The 15000-nt window shown below is 45.0% G+C and overlaps 1 protein-coding gene across 6 annotated transcripts in view; it reads right to left on the bottom strand.

Moving 5' to 3' along the window:
• Window positions 1-1967: 1967 nt before the first annotated feature.
• Window positions 1968-15000, bottom strand: part of LOC145414427 (irregular chiasm C-roughest protein-like) — a 76200-nt gene continuing 63167 nt past the window's right edge. For 4 of the 6 annotated variants that reach the window (XM_080283970.1, XM_080283974.1, XM_080283971.1 and 1 more), the window contains 5 exons: window positions 11049-11214; window positions 9819-9977; window positions 5372-5482; window positions 4695-4933; window positions 1968-4147 (listed from right to left, as the gene is read on the bottom strand). In XM_080283970.1, coding sequence (XP_080140096.1) covers window positions 3653-4147; window positions 4695-4933; window positions 5372-5482; window positions 9819-9977; window positions 11049-11214 — 1170 coding nt within the window. In that variant the 3' untranslated portion in view covers window positions 1968-3652. Of the gene's footprint in view, window positions 4148-4654; window positions 4934-5371; window positions 5483-9818; window positions 9978-11048; window positions 11215-15000 lie in introns of all 6 variants that reach the window. The other 2 variants (XM_080283973.1, XM_080283975.1) reach the window with 2 other exon arrangements.

Here is a 15000-nt window from a genome sequence, read left to right as displayed (position 1 = left end):
CAGACAGACAGACAGACAGACAGACAGACAGAAAGACAGAAAGAGAGAGAGAGAGAGAGTCAATGTTTCTCTTATTTCAGACACTCTCTTCACCTCCTTTTTAATCCTTCAAGAAAAAGAATTAGATAGATAAGAAAGATGTCTATTTTTTTTAATATAAACTTACTGATGCCTCTCTTTCTCTCTCTCTCTCTCTCTCTCTCGTTTCCCTGTCCTGTGTTATTTCATGTGTGACTAGCTCCCCCGCCCATCCCGCCCACCCACCCGCCCGCCCACACAAGGTAAATCTTATATATATACACAGGGAATAGCATTGGGAATATCAAAGGTAACTAAACTGTCAGAAAGATGAATGAGTTAGCTGTGAGATGGTGTTGAGGGATGAGTGAATAGTGATGAATAACAGAGAAGAATGATGAAGAATGGAATCAATGACAGATGATGAGAACGATGAATAAGAATAAGGGTATGAATGACAGATGATAAGAATGATGAATAAGAATAAGGGAATGAATGGCAGATGATAAGAATGATGAATATGAATAAGGGAATGAATGGCAGATGATAAGAAGGATGAATATGAATAAGGGAATGAATGACAGATGATTAGAATGATGAATAAGAATAAGGGAATGAATGACAGATGATAAGAATGATGAATAAGATAAAGGAATGAGTGACAGATGATAAGAATGATGAATAAGAATAAGTGAGTGAATGACAGATGATAAGAATGATGAATAAGAATAAGGGAATGAATGACAGATGATGAGAACGATGAATAAGAATAAGGGAATGAATGACAGATGTTAAGAGCAATGGCAGTCAGAGGGAAAAGTAATGAATCAGATGAATAATAATGAAAGCAAGACAAACAGTGCAAAGAAAATGTAATGACCCTTTTTGCCTGACTGTGTAATACTCGCTAAAACTCGCGCGCGTGTGTGCGTGTGTGTGTGTGTGTGTGTGTGTGTGTGTGTGTGTGTGTGTGTGTGTGTGTGTGTGTGTGTGTGTGTGTGTGTGTGTGTGTGTGTGTGTGATAGCTCCAAATTCAACCAAACACCAACCATCTATAAATATTTTCCAGTTGATCTCTCGTTCAATCAGTTCCTCCTCACTTCGCCTAACCACTGTAAAGTAAAGAGAGGAAAAAAATAATATAATAAAAATCCCTCACCCCTTCAGTACGATGACATTATCTCTCATTCTTAACATGGCTTTTTTTTCATTTTCTTTTTTCTTTAACTACAGCTTTGGAAGGACGTCGCGTAGAGAGAGAGAGAGAGAGAGAGAGAGAGAGAGAGAAGGAAACGAGAAAAATGGCAAAGGTAAAGCAATGCAAGTTAAGGAGAGAGAGAGAGAGAGAGAGAGAGAAGGAAACGAGAAAAATAGCAACGGCAAAGCAATGCAAGTTAAGGAGAGAGAGAGAGAGAGAGAGAGAGAGAGAGAGAGAGAGAGAGAAGGAAACGAGAAAAATAGCAACGGCAAAGCAATGCAAGTTAAGGAGAGAGAGAGAGAGAAAGAGAGAGAGAGAGAGAGAGAGAGAGAGAGAGAGAGAAGGAAACGAGAAAAATAGCAACGGCAAAGCAATGCAAGTTAAAGAGAGAGAGAGAGAGAGAGAGAGAGAGAGAGAGAAAGAATAGCAGTGAGCCAGCTTAATAAAAAATTCTTATAGACAAAATAATTACCACTGTACAAAATATCAACCTTCCTTTTGGCCAGGCTAGGGAGGAACTTGGACATAATTGGCAATAAAATAAATAAATAAATAAATAAATAAAATAATAAAAATAAAAACTGGACAATATTAATCAGTATGATGTAAGAAACAGTCGCACTCAAAAGTTTCCTTGTACTCCTCTGGCTGTAGTGTGTTTTCCCTTACATATTTTTCGTTCCCTGTCGAAATTTTGAGTGTCCTTCGTGTTGGTATTGCACACACACACACACGCGCACACACACACACACACACACACACACACACACACACACACACACACACACACACACACACACACACACACACGTAACACCTTGCCCCAATCATGCATCAGTATACTTTTGCCTTCGATAATCCCACCTCAGACCACATTTTCTTTGCATTGTTTTGAGGGCATCACTATTGCTTATGTTCACCTTAAAATAAAAACAAAAACACAACACCTACTAGCTCTGGTGCCGAGAATACTGAATTATTTACACCACATACACTCCACTCCCTTCACTTTAACTTGGCTGAGATTTTAGTCCTTGGGCTGTGTATTTCCAGTACCTACGTGGGAGAACAAGGCAATACGACGTCCCTGCATCCTTTCCTCAGCACTTCTTCGTGACTAGCATTATGTTCTAGTATTACTCTCGAGCATTCAAGATGGAGAGATGGTAGACTGTCCCATTTCTAATACATTTCTTCTTAACCTAAAAAATAGAGACTGCTATCTCCTCTTAAATATATTACAAAGGGTAGTTTCTCATTAAACTTGGCACTAATACAGAGATACACAGATACACACAGATATACACGCACACATGTACACCATCTCTGCAAACACACATGCCATCTTTGGTTGACTAAGGGCGAGCAGGGTCTCTGGTGGGGTCGACTTCTTGTTAGACTTTGAAGACTTGCTAACACTTCTTCGTGATAAGCAAAGTGGTTCATATGTAACACTTCTCTGCTATCTACACCCAATGACACCTATGCCCGTACCAGCAGACTGAGCATTATTTACAGACCATCCTGTATCTTGCATGCTTCATATTTAACACATTTTTCGTACAAGTCACAAACAACAGCTTATCAACATGTCAAATTACACCCTCATCCTCTAAAAACTTTTCAGAACAAATACGTTTTTCTTAAACATGGAAGGCATTATTAACCTGCTATATATAGGAAGAGAGATTATAATGCAACATACAGAAATACAGCTGATGAGGAACTAGGTGCAATACGGAACCTCGAAGTCCACGCAGACATGACCCTAAACGTTTGAGCAAGTGTTCAGTGCGTGCTCGCCCTGACTGACCACCGTCCATTGCTTCACCACTCAATTTACAACACTTAAGACTTCAGGGGAACATCAGTACCTTGCGATTCACTTTTCCCTAAGACTTAAGAGGGGTTTCGGTACTTTGAGGAGGCTTCAGTACCTTGCGATTCACTTTTGATATCCAGGTGACTAGTACAGTTGGTAACATTTCTACATTCTAGTTGTGAGGGTCGAACTGAAGCATGTTTCGAATCCTGCTTTGGACAGTGACTTTTTCAACTTGTCCCTCTCACACCCCTTCTTCCCTGCCCTCTACTGCTTCGAGATTCTGTGTTCAGCCCTTACTGACTATGTTCCCCTGGGTGCTGGAACTGCTTGCTGGATAAATGATTGAAAGGATTTGGATAAGGGGATCAGATAGTTCTAATGGTTCAGATAAAGGATTCAGATAGTTCTAATGGTTCAGATAAAGGATTCAGATAGTTCTAATGGTTCAGATAAAGGATTCAGATGATTCAAATGCTTCAAATACAGTGTTCAGATAGTTTGAATGGTTTAGATAAAGGCTTCAGATGGTTTCAATGATTCAGATAAAGGATTCAGACAGTTCAGAGGTTTACAGTAGGGTTCATATGGTTCAGATAAAGGCTTCAGGTGGTTCAGATATGTGTACCCTGAACGCCAAGCCTGCCATCTCCCTGCGGCACTGTGATGTACTGGTTGTTGAGGTTGGCCGAGGAGCGGAGGTTGTTGCGACTGAGGGGGCCGTAGAGCGCTGTGCTGCTGGCGCTGTTGTTTAGGGTGTTGTTGTTATTATTATTGTTGTTTAGATTCAGGGGCACGCCTCCCCCGCTGTACTGCACCCCCCCTGGGCCGCCCCCACCCCCACCCCCTCCCCCAGGTGGCAGGGAGGTGGTGTCAAGGCGTCCGGAGCTGCCATAGATGCCACTCTGGGCCCTAGGACTGGACGGCACCTTGAGATAGGGGTTGCCATACGCGGCGGAGTAGCGGGGGTCTACGTTGTTGAGTAGCGTAGCCCCCGGAGCGGCGTAGATGGAGTTGCGGTTGTAGTTGATGGGCGGGGGAGGGTTGTAGTCCCGGGAGTAGTCTACATATTGCACGTAGCCGCCGCTGTTGTTGTTGGGACCGTCCTGCTGTGGGGAAAAGAAAGTAGCTATGAGGTAGGACTACATTTACTATTAATACCATTCGCCATCATCATTAACATTACCATTATCATTATTATCATCCGTCCTGCTGAGGGAAGAGGGATGAGCTATAAGACAGGGTTATATTTGCCATTAATACTAGTCATCATTATCATCATTGTCGTCATCATTATCACCATCATCAATCAATCATTACCAGCCATCATCATCATTATAAATTTTCTGCCATACCATTACAACTTTATAAATCCCATGCATGATAAATCCTACTCTGGGCTGCAAAAAATCCACTCCATACATCTATCTTATGTTCATTAACCTCAATAATACTACACGTGCATTATTACTACACGTGCATTATTTACCACACGTGCATTATTAACTACAAGTGCACTATCTACTGCAATAATACTACACGTGCATTATTTACACGTGCATTATATACTGCGATAATACTACACGTGCATTAATTACTACACGTGCATTATTTACGAATTAGCCTGCATGCCACGATACAGCACGCAGTCAGCACCTTCAGAGGAAACACAGGGTCACTATATTCGCCAGGGTGGGAGTAGCGCAGAGGGTCATGGGGTCGTCGCTGAGTAGGGATGGTGCCTTCCGACCCCTCCCAGTCGTCGTGAGAGCTGTAGTCGTCCTCGGAGGGGGAGAGGTCGCTTCCGGTGGCCGTCCTCGTCTCGACCTTGAGTACTGAGTCGTGAGTGGAAGACCTGTCACTCGAACGCATGCTGTGCTTCTCCAGCCCCGAGTCTGAGGGTGAGTTGAAGAGGGTGAGCCTAAATTCACACCCAGTCACCCTAAAATGAATATCTACAGCCCATCTAAATCATCCCCAAATTAGACTCACCTAAAATCACCCACACTTAAAATCAGACGCCTAAAATCAGACTCACTTAAAATCAGGCGCCTAAAATCAGACTCACCTAAAATCACACACACCAAAAATCATACACACCTAAACACACACCTAAAATCAGTCTTACCTTAAATCAGCCATCTAAAATCACTCACCTAGAATCACCCACACATAAAATCAGACTCACCTAAAATCACTCACCCAAAATCACATACCTAATATCACACACCTAAAATCACTCACCTAAAATCATCCACACCTAAAATCATCCCTAAAATCATCCCCTAAAAACCGACCTAAATTTCTTGCTACTCCCGTGCGGTCCGTCTCACCTTTGTAGCCCCTTCCCTTCTTCTTAAAGAGGACGATAACGACGATAACCACGATAAGGAAGACGATGCCGCCAATGATCGCCACCAGAGTCGTCACCAAAGGAAGGCTCTCTGTGGAATATTGATAAAAAATATATATAAATTAAAATATATGCAGATAGGAGGGTGTAAGCTGGGGGGAGGGCTGCGAAATGGCAGGGGACAGGGCGACATGGAGGCCGGAGTGAGAGACTAACTAGGAGTGTGTATGTCAGTGAGGTGGAGGCGGGTAGAAGGAAGGGAAACCGAGGATGAGATGGAGGGATGGAGTAGAGAGATGAGAGAGGGGAGCGTAAGTTGGGGGGAGGGCAGCGAAATAGCAGGAGGCAGGGAGACATGGAGGCGATTTGTCTGTGGCCACCTCTTACGGGATAAAGACATCTGGCTGTAGAAAGATAGATAGAGATATACACATGAATTTAAAGACAGAAAATAGTGATAATGGTAGCACTAATAACAGCAACATCAACTACAATAACAACAACCACAACAACTACCATCACAACTACTGCCATAATAATAACTACTATAACAACAACTACCATAAACACCACAACAACTACAACAGTAAATTAACAACAGGGATGAATTTTTATGCACAGAAAAAGTTAATTGAAAAGTTATAACAGATCCACATAAAATAGATCCACGTATAACACATCCACATAACACAGATCCACCTAAAACACATCCACAAAACACAGATCCACCTAAAACTCATCCACGTACAATCCACCTAATTAATACTTCCACCTGAGCAATTATAAGCAGGTAAAACAAAGACACAATCCACCATGCCCTCCACTCCAGCAGTCCACAGCTCTAGGTCAGTAGCATCTATGAGCACTAGAGGCAAATTCTTCCTCCTCAACAATCCTCAACGATGGGAAATAAAAGTAAATGAATAAATAAAATAAAAATAATCATGGTCTCTAATTTAGCAGGCTCTGGATCAGGTTGGAGTGAGGGGAGTATAGGGAAACAGGTGTGAAGAGCATAAAGGTAAGAAGGTTGCTATGGTTTCGTGTTACCTGCCTCACCTGACCCTATTACGGAAGCTGACTACTGCCTAGAGTCATGCGATACGCCCACACCTACCCTCCACCACCACCACCACAATCATTATCACCACTACTATCCCCATCACCACCACAACCATTATCATCACTATCTCCACCACCACCATCACCACCACCACCACCACCACAACCACCACCATCATCATCATCACCACCACCACCACCACCACAACCATTATCACCACAACCATTATCATCACCACCATCATCATCACCACCACCACCACCACAACCACCACCACCATCACCACAACCATTATCATCACCACTATCATCATCACCACCACCACCACCACCACCACAACCATTATCATCACCATCACCACCACAACCCTCATCATCACCACCATCTCCACCACCACCACAACCCTCATCATCACCACCATCTCCACCACCACCACGACAACCATTATCATCACCATCACCACCACCACAACCACCACCACCACCGCAACCATTATCATCACCATCTCCATCACCACCACCACCACCATTATCACTATCACCACCAGCACCACCTTTATCAGTAGAAGTATTGTCACGTACACTCACAATGCTCCCATACCTCCACCGTCATCATCATCATCATCATCGTCATCATCATCACATACGCCCATACTGACCCCACACCATCATCATCATCATCATCACATACATCCACACTTGCCCCACATCACCATCACCATCATTATCATCCACACACACACACACAAACACACACACACACACACACACACACACACACACACACCTATAAAACCGCTCACTGCCTGCCCATCCTCCTCATCCTCATCCTCTTCCTCCACATCCTCATCCTCATCACTCACTGCTCACTATCACACTTACACAATACACTCCTACACTACCAACCACCCACAACAATCACTACCACAAACAATCACTACAAACAAGCAATAAGGAAGAGAGATAAGACGAAAAGTGAGATTTAAGACAAAGATGGATTCCTTCAAAGATTTTATTTCCAGTCTGGTCTGCAAATGACATGGTTAACATTCTCCCGTCTAGCAATCACCCTCACACCTGTAATCTGTCGCGCTCCCTGACGCCTCTTCCTTAGCGATTTATTTTTAGATATGGCTGGTTAACATCCTACTGCACGGTTTCTATGCAAAAATGGCGATATTAGAATTAGTAATACGGGGAAGGACAATAAAGTGGAATAAGCAAAATAAGTCGCTTAGGAAACGGTGTTAGGGAGCTTCCTTATCCGACTAATAAGGACCTTAGACACCTTGGTATTTGAGGTACAGTCGCCAGCAAAAGTTTCGTTCCTCTTCCTTCCCCTTACTCCCTCATACTATTACATAAGTTTTGGTAATTATTTGCAACAGTCGAGTACAAAAATAACTACTTAACTAGCCAAACCGATTACAGTGACTACATGCAACTTTACATGAACTTATATGGGCTACTGAGGGTCATGAAGAGGAACATAACTTTTGCATGAGACTGTACATAAAGGATATATGCATGAAAAAACTACACTCTTTCCACTTTAACTTGGCCAAAATTTTCATCCTTTTGCAGCTCATATCTTGTACCTCAGTGACAGAATCAGGGAACATTATAGCATCCTCTCCATAGCACTTCTTCGTGACTAGCATCATTCTCTAGTGTCAGTCTATTGTTACAGCCCTAGCATCATTTTCTAGCGTTAATCTATTGCTACAGATAAGCATTCGAGATGGAGAGAAGGTAATTTTAGGCCAAGTAGGAAAAAATGAGTATAGATTTTTTTTACTAACCTCTAAATGCGATCTTAATGGCCAATTCCTTGTCCATATGGCAGACTGGAGAGAGAACACAGTGTCATGCAGGTGTGTCATGCAGGGGTGTCATGCAGAGGTGTCATAAAGATGTGCTGGCATTTAGTTGTCTCATGCAGGATTGGTGTCATGTAGTGAAGTGTTATTCTTACGTGGTGACATGCAATTCTCGTGTCATGCAGTGTGGGGTCATGTACTGTGGTTATGTGTCATAAAGGTGTCATGCGGTTGTGTCATGTGGTTTGGTGTTATAGGTGTGCCATAAGAGTGCCATGTAGTTGTGGTGTCATACAAGTGGCACGTTTTGCGGTGTTATAAGTGTGTCATATGCAGCTGTGTCTTGCAGGGTGGTGTTAGAAGTGTCGTGTAGTTTGTGGTGTCATGCAGTCTAGTGTATAGGTGTCATAAGATGTAATGCAGTTGTGGTGTCATGTAATCTGGTGCTATACGTGTCATAAAGTGTCATACAATTGTGGTGTCATACATGCAGCATACAATGAAGTCTGGAATAAGAGCTTTAGTAGGGCCATATAATACACAAAAAACATATATTTGTTTTTTTATACTATAGTGCATGCAAATTGTCAATAACATCATGCAATCTCTGTATAGTGATAATGGTTAGTCTCTCTCTCTCTCTCTCTCTCTCTCTAATTTCCTTATTCCCCTCCCTTCCTTTCTTATGTTTGTTGACCCTCCTTAATGCCTTCAAGCTTAACATTCTCCTCTTCTCTGTCTGTCTTTCTCTTCTCTCTTTCTTCCCTGTTTTCCTCTTCTATGTAATCTTACCCCTGTCTATTTTCCCTGGTATATTCTATGTCTCTTGTCTTTATCTTCCAGTCCCTTCTTCCTTGTCTGTTTTTCTCTTCTCTCTGCATTTCTCTTCTCTATCTTTATTTTCTATATTTACTCCATTTCACTTGATTATTTTTATCTTCCTGTTTTCTGTGGCTTTCAAACGTGTCTCTTTCCTCATAATCCACCTTCTACTCTCCTCCTCCATTTTCTCTCTACCTCTTCCCTCCCTCTACCTCCTCCCTCTCTCCTCCTGCTTCTCTCCCTCACAGCAACACAGTTCTCTCTCTCTCTCTCTCTCTCTCTCTCTCTCTCTCTCTCTCTCTCTCTCTCTCTCTCTCTCTCTCTCTCTCTCTCTCTCTCACGCTGTCTCTTGAGCAATATGGAGACGGTGTGGGACTCAGATCCACTCCTAGGGCTGCAGAGGTAGTTGCCAAAGGCCTGTCTGTTTGCTTTCCATCCTATCTTCCTTCCTACCCGCCTCCCTACCTTCGTATCTCCCTGTCACCCTCTTAATCTTTCTACCTTTCTATCTCCCTCTCTCCCATCTTCCCTCCCTCCCTGTCTCGCTTCCTCTTTGCCTCCCTGCTTTCCTCCCTGCCTCTCTTCTTCCCTCTCTTCCTCTCTTCTCTCCCTCCCTGTCTCTCTCTCTCATGCTCCCTCCCTGTCTCTTTCTCTCTCCCTCCCCCTCCTTTCCTCCCTCCCTGCCTCTTCCTCTTTCCCTCCCTCTCTCCCTCCTCTACTCACGCTGTCTCTTTAGCAGTATGGAGGCGGTGTCGGACCCGTAGCCATTCTTAGCGGTGCAATTGTAGGTACCAAAATCCTGTACCGCGGCGTCTAGGATGACCAGGGTGTTGCGTACCCCCTCGCCGGTACGCTCCTGAAGGATGTTGTACCGCGACTCATCTGTGGAGAGGGTCATGCCAGGTCAGATGGGGGCAGAGGGAAGTGAGAGGGGGTCAGATAGGGTTATATTGGGGTCAGAAGCAGGTGAGAAGGGGAGCAACGGAGTCAAATACGGTTAAACAGGTTAGACGGGGGCAGAGGAAGGTAAAATAGGGTCAGATAGGGTTAAATTGGGGTTAGAAGAAGGTGAGAAGGGAAGCAACGAGGTTAAATACGGTCAGTTGGGGTTATAGCAGGTCAGAGGAGTGTCAGATGGAGTCAAACAGAATTATATGAAGGTCAGAGGAGGACAAACGGGGTCACGATAGGTTAGCAGGAGTTAAAGGAGGTTATGTAGAGTATGATATTGGGTCAGGAGAGGTTAGGAGAGGTCACAGGAGCCTTGGAGGAGTTGAAAGAGGATTACACAAGGTCAGAGTAGGTAGGACGGGGTCAAGGGAGGTTATCAAGGGGTCATTTAAGATAAGGAAGGTGATATCGTAGTTCGGGAGACCAGAAGATGGTCATGAGGGTTAGGATGAGTTAGGCAGGGTTAGGCAGGGTTAAGGAAGGATATTTAGGGGAAGTTATAAGGGTGGTACAAAATCAGGGAAAGTTGCAAGGGTGGTACAGAATCAGGGGAAGTTATTAGAAGGTACATTTTGACTTAGGAGAGGGCTCAAAGGGTCATTATTTTTTCTCTCCTCTACTCTAATTAACCCCTGACCTTGACCTCATTACTTAGAGAATAATTACCCAGCTGGACTAATTGCCTGAACCAGTGGAACAACCCTACAGGACCAGATCATGACCATTATTCCAGAACCAAAGAAACAAGGGAAAAAGGGAAAGATGAACCGGATCGTACCTTTATCGTTACCATCACCACCACCACCACCACCACTACAACCACCACTACCACCACCACAGCCACCACCACTACCACCACCACCACCACCACCACCACCACCACCACCATCACAACCACCACCACCACCACCACCACCACCACTAATACCATAACCACCACCATCACAACCTCCCCACCACCACCATCACCACCACACCACCACCACCACCACCACTACATACTCGGGTTGATGGTGCTCTTCTCCCTCGACCACACCACCTCGCTGGGCCTCGGCACACTAACGATGTCACACTCGACCGTCACAGTGTCACCCTCGAGGCCGAACTGCTCCTCCTTGGGCGTGACGGTGGGCGCCCCTCGCTGGAACACACGCATCGACCTCGACTCCTGAAGGGGGAGGGGGAGGGTTAGATTAGACTTTCTCTCTCTCTCTCTCTCTATCTATCTATCTATCTATCTATCTATCTGTCTCTATCTGTGTGTGTGTGTGTGTGTGTGTGTGTGTGTGTGTGTGTGTGTGTGTGTGTGTGTGTGTGTGTGTGTGTGTGATTGCTTTTGTCTCTCTCTCTCTCTATTATAATTATTATTATTATTATTATCATTATTATTATTGTTGTTATTATTATTATTATTATCATCATTATTATTAAATGTTCTATCTTCCTTCAATTAAATATAAATCAAATAAATCCAGTATATATAACGGATTAGTATCAGTTCTTGATTACGTGCATCATCGCTTCAGCCTTTGGTTCTTCCTTTCTTGAAAAAAAAAAAATAGAGCCCCTGCACCTGTCTAGTGTGGCTGCACCTGTCTAGTATGGCTGCACCTGTCTAGTATGGCTGCACCTGTCTAGTATACCTGACAGGCCTTTGCACCTGTCTAGTATACCTGACAGGTCCTTGCACCTGTCTAGTATACCTGACAGGCCTTTGCACCTGTCTAGTATACCTGACAGGCCGTTGCACCTGTCTAGTATACATGATTGGCCCTTGCACGTGTCTTATATACCTGACAGGCCTTTGCACCTGTCTAGTATACCTGACAGGCCCTTGCACCTGTCTAGTATGGCTGCACCTGTCTAGTATGACGCAACTGATCACTGGCGTATACAACCATCTTCGCCACGGCAAAGCAGAGTTGCTAGAATAAGGAATAACCTCCGAGAAAGGAGGAAGTAGGATGTAAAGAAGGAGTATAATGGAGGAAGTAGGATGTAAAGAAGGAGTATAATGGAGGAAGTAGGATGTATAGAGAGAAGGATTAAAATGGAGGAAGTAGGATGTAGAGAGAGAAGAAGTATTATGGAGGAAGTAGGATGTAGAGAGAGAAGGATTAAAATGGAGGAAGTAGGATGTATAGAGAGAAGGATTAAAATGGAGGAAGTAGGATGTAGAGAGAGAAGGATTAAAATGGAGGAAGTAGGATGTATAGAGAGAAGGATTAAAATGGAGGAAGTAGGATGTATAGAGAGAAGGATTAAAATGGAGGAAGTAGGATGTAGAGAGAGAAGAAGTATTATGGAGGAAGTAGGATGTAGAGAGAGAAGGATTAAAATGGAGGAAGTAGGATGTAGAGAGAGAAGGATTAAAATGGAGGAAGTAGGATGTAGAGAAGGATTAAAATGGAGGAAGTAGGATGTAGAGAGAGAAGGATTAAAATGGAGGAAGTAGGATGTATAGAGAGAAGGATTAAAATGGAGGAAGTAGGATGTAGAGAGAGAAGGATTAAAATGGAGGAAGTAGGATGTAGAGGAAGAAGGAGTATAATGGAGGAAGTAGGATGTACAGAAGGAGTATAATGGAGGAAGTAGGATGTAGAGAGAGAAGGAGTATAATGGAGGAAGTAGGATGTAGAGAGAGAAGAAGTATTATGGAGGAAGTAGGATGTAAAGAAGAAGTATAATGGAGGAAGTAGGATGTAGAGGAAAAAAGAATAGCCTCTGACAAAGTAGGGATTAACATGCATTATAAAGAAAGATAAAAGAGAATCCTTTAAGACTCGTGAACGTTTTCACAAGAGAATCCTTTAAGACTCGTGAACGTTTTCACAAGAGATCCTTTAAGACACAGGACCGTTTTCACAAGAGATCCTTTAAGACACAGGACCGTTTTCACAAGAGATCCTTTAAGACACAGGACCGTTTTCACAAGAGAATCCTTTAAGACTCGTGAACGTTTTCACAAGAGAATCCTTTAAGACTCGTGAACGTTTTCACAAGAGAATCCTTTAAGACTCGTGAACGTTTTCACAAGAGAATCCTTTAAGACACAGGACCGTTTTCACAAGAGAATCCTTTAAGACACAGGAACGTTTTCTCAAGAGAATCCTTTAAGACACAGAAACGTTTCCACAAGAGAATCCTTTAGACAAAATGGACACACTGTCAAGAGAATCCTTTAGACAAAATGGACACACTGTCAAGAGAATCCTTTAGACAAAATGGACACACTGTCAAGAGAATCCTTTAGTCAAAATGGACATACTGTCCAGACAAATCCTGGGCCGGAAGGACTATGTTCAAAGGAGGAAGCTTTGGACAGGAATGGAGGAACTAGTCAGGTGTGAGCGGCCATGGGACGCCACTCACGTGCTGAAGGTCAGTTTTATGGACACGTGGATGTCCCGCTGCGTCTTGCCGCACACGGCACACCCGTCGCCGTTACTGACCGTAATCTCCGGCGGCGCCGTCGTCAGGAGGGACCCGCCCAGCAAGGGGATGGGGTCGAGGGGGTCGGCGGGGCAGACGGGGTCAAGTTGGCGGGGCGGGGCGAGACCGAGGCCGGGCAGAGGGGCCTCGGGGGCAGCGGGGGCGTTCATAACAAAGAGATTCACGTTGACACAAACGGGGCCGCCATCCTGCCGCGTCGCCGCGTCTATCGCCGCCCTCACGTGAGGCTCCAGCAGGTCCGCCAGGGCCACCGCCGCCCGTGTGACGTCATCCCCCGACCCCACCGCCACCGCCGCCCGTGTGACGTCATCCCCCGACCCCACTGCCACCGTCGCCCGTGTGACGTCATCCCCCGACCCCACAGCATCCTCGCCACCGACCGCGGCTTCCTCGCCAGCCACGGGGGTCTTCCTTTTACTTCTCTGTCTCCTCCTCCTCTTCTTTTTCACCTCCTGCTCCTCCTTGCCCTTCTCCTCTCTCTCCTCCTCCTTGCCCTTCTCCTCTCTCTCCTCCTCCTTGCCCTTCTCCTCTCTCTCCTCCTCCTTGCCCTTCTCCTCTCTCTCCTCCTCCTTGCCCTTCTCCTCTCTCTCCTCCTCCTTGCCCTTCTCCTCTCTCTCCTCCTCCTTGCCCTTCTCCTCTCTCTCCTCCTCCTTGCCCTTCTCCTCTCTCTCCTCCTCCTTGCCCTTCTCCTCTCTCTCCTCCTCCTTGCCTTTCTCCCTCTCTTCCTCTTTTCCCTTCTCCTCTCTCTCCTCCTCCTTGCCCTTCTCTCTCTCCTGCTTCTTTCCCTTCTCTCTCTCCTCCTCCTTGCCCCTCTTCTCTCTCTCGTCCTTCTTGCCCTTCTCCTGTCTCTCGTCCTTCTTGCCCTTCTCCTCTCTCTCCTCCTTGCCCTTCTCCTCTCTCTCGTCCTCCTTGCCCTTCTCTCTCTCGTCCTCCTTGCCCTTCTCTCTCTCGTCCTCCTTGCCCTTCTCTCTCTCCTCCTCCTTGCCCTTCTCTCTCTCCTCCTCCTTGCCCTTCTCTCTCTCCTCCTCCTTGCCCTTCTCTCTCTCCTCCTCCTTGCCCTTCTCTCTCTCCTCCTCCTTGCCCTTCTCCTCTCTCTCCTCCTCCAACGCCTTTCCTTCCCACAGGCTCATCACCTCCTCAAAACACACCCTATCACCGCAGGGCTCCTCGTGCTGCCCTGTGCTGCCTGAACCCGCCTCGGCAGACTTATCAGCAGACATTTTATCAGCAGACATTTTGTTCATTGACTTTTTTGTCATTTTCTTTATTGTCTTTTATTTTCTTTAGCAAACTTACGAGAATAACTAGAATGTTGTGTTATTGCTTCAGTACATGGCATCTTTCAAGCGTAACCTGGATGTATTGATGTTATGTCTTTATAGATGAAGAGAATTGATGTACTGGGGATTATTCTCTCTCTCTCTCTCTCTCTCTCTCTCTCTCTCTCTCGCCTCACACATAGAAGCATGAGACACAAAACAAAAGAAGGCCTATCCTAATT

Source organism: Coenobita brevimanus, chromosome 99 (assembly GCF_032717465.1).
Source record: "Coenobita brevimanus isolate Jiangsu-jjx chromosome 99, ASM3271746v2, whole genome shotgun sequence".
Lineage (NCBI taxonomy): Eukaryota > Metazoa > Arthropoda > Malacostraca > Decapoda > Coenobitidae > Coenobita > Coenobita brevimanus.
The sequence above is the reverse complement of the archived record's forward strand: the minus strand, read 5'-3'. Positions and strand labels throughout refer to the sequence as shown.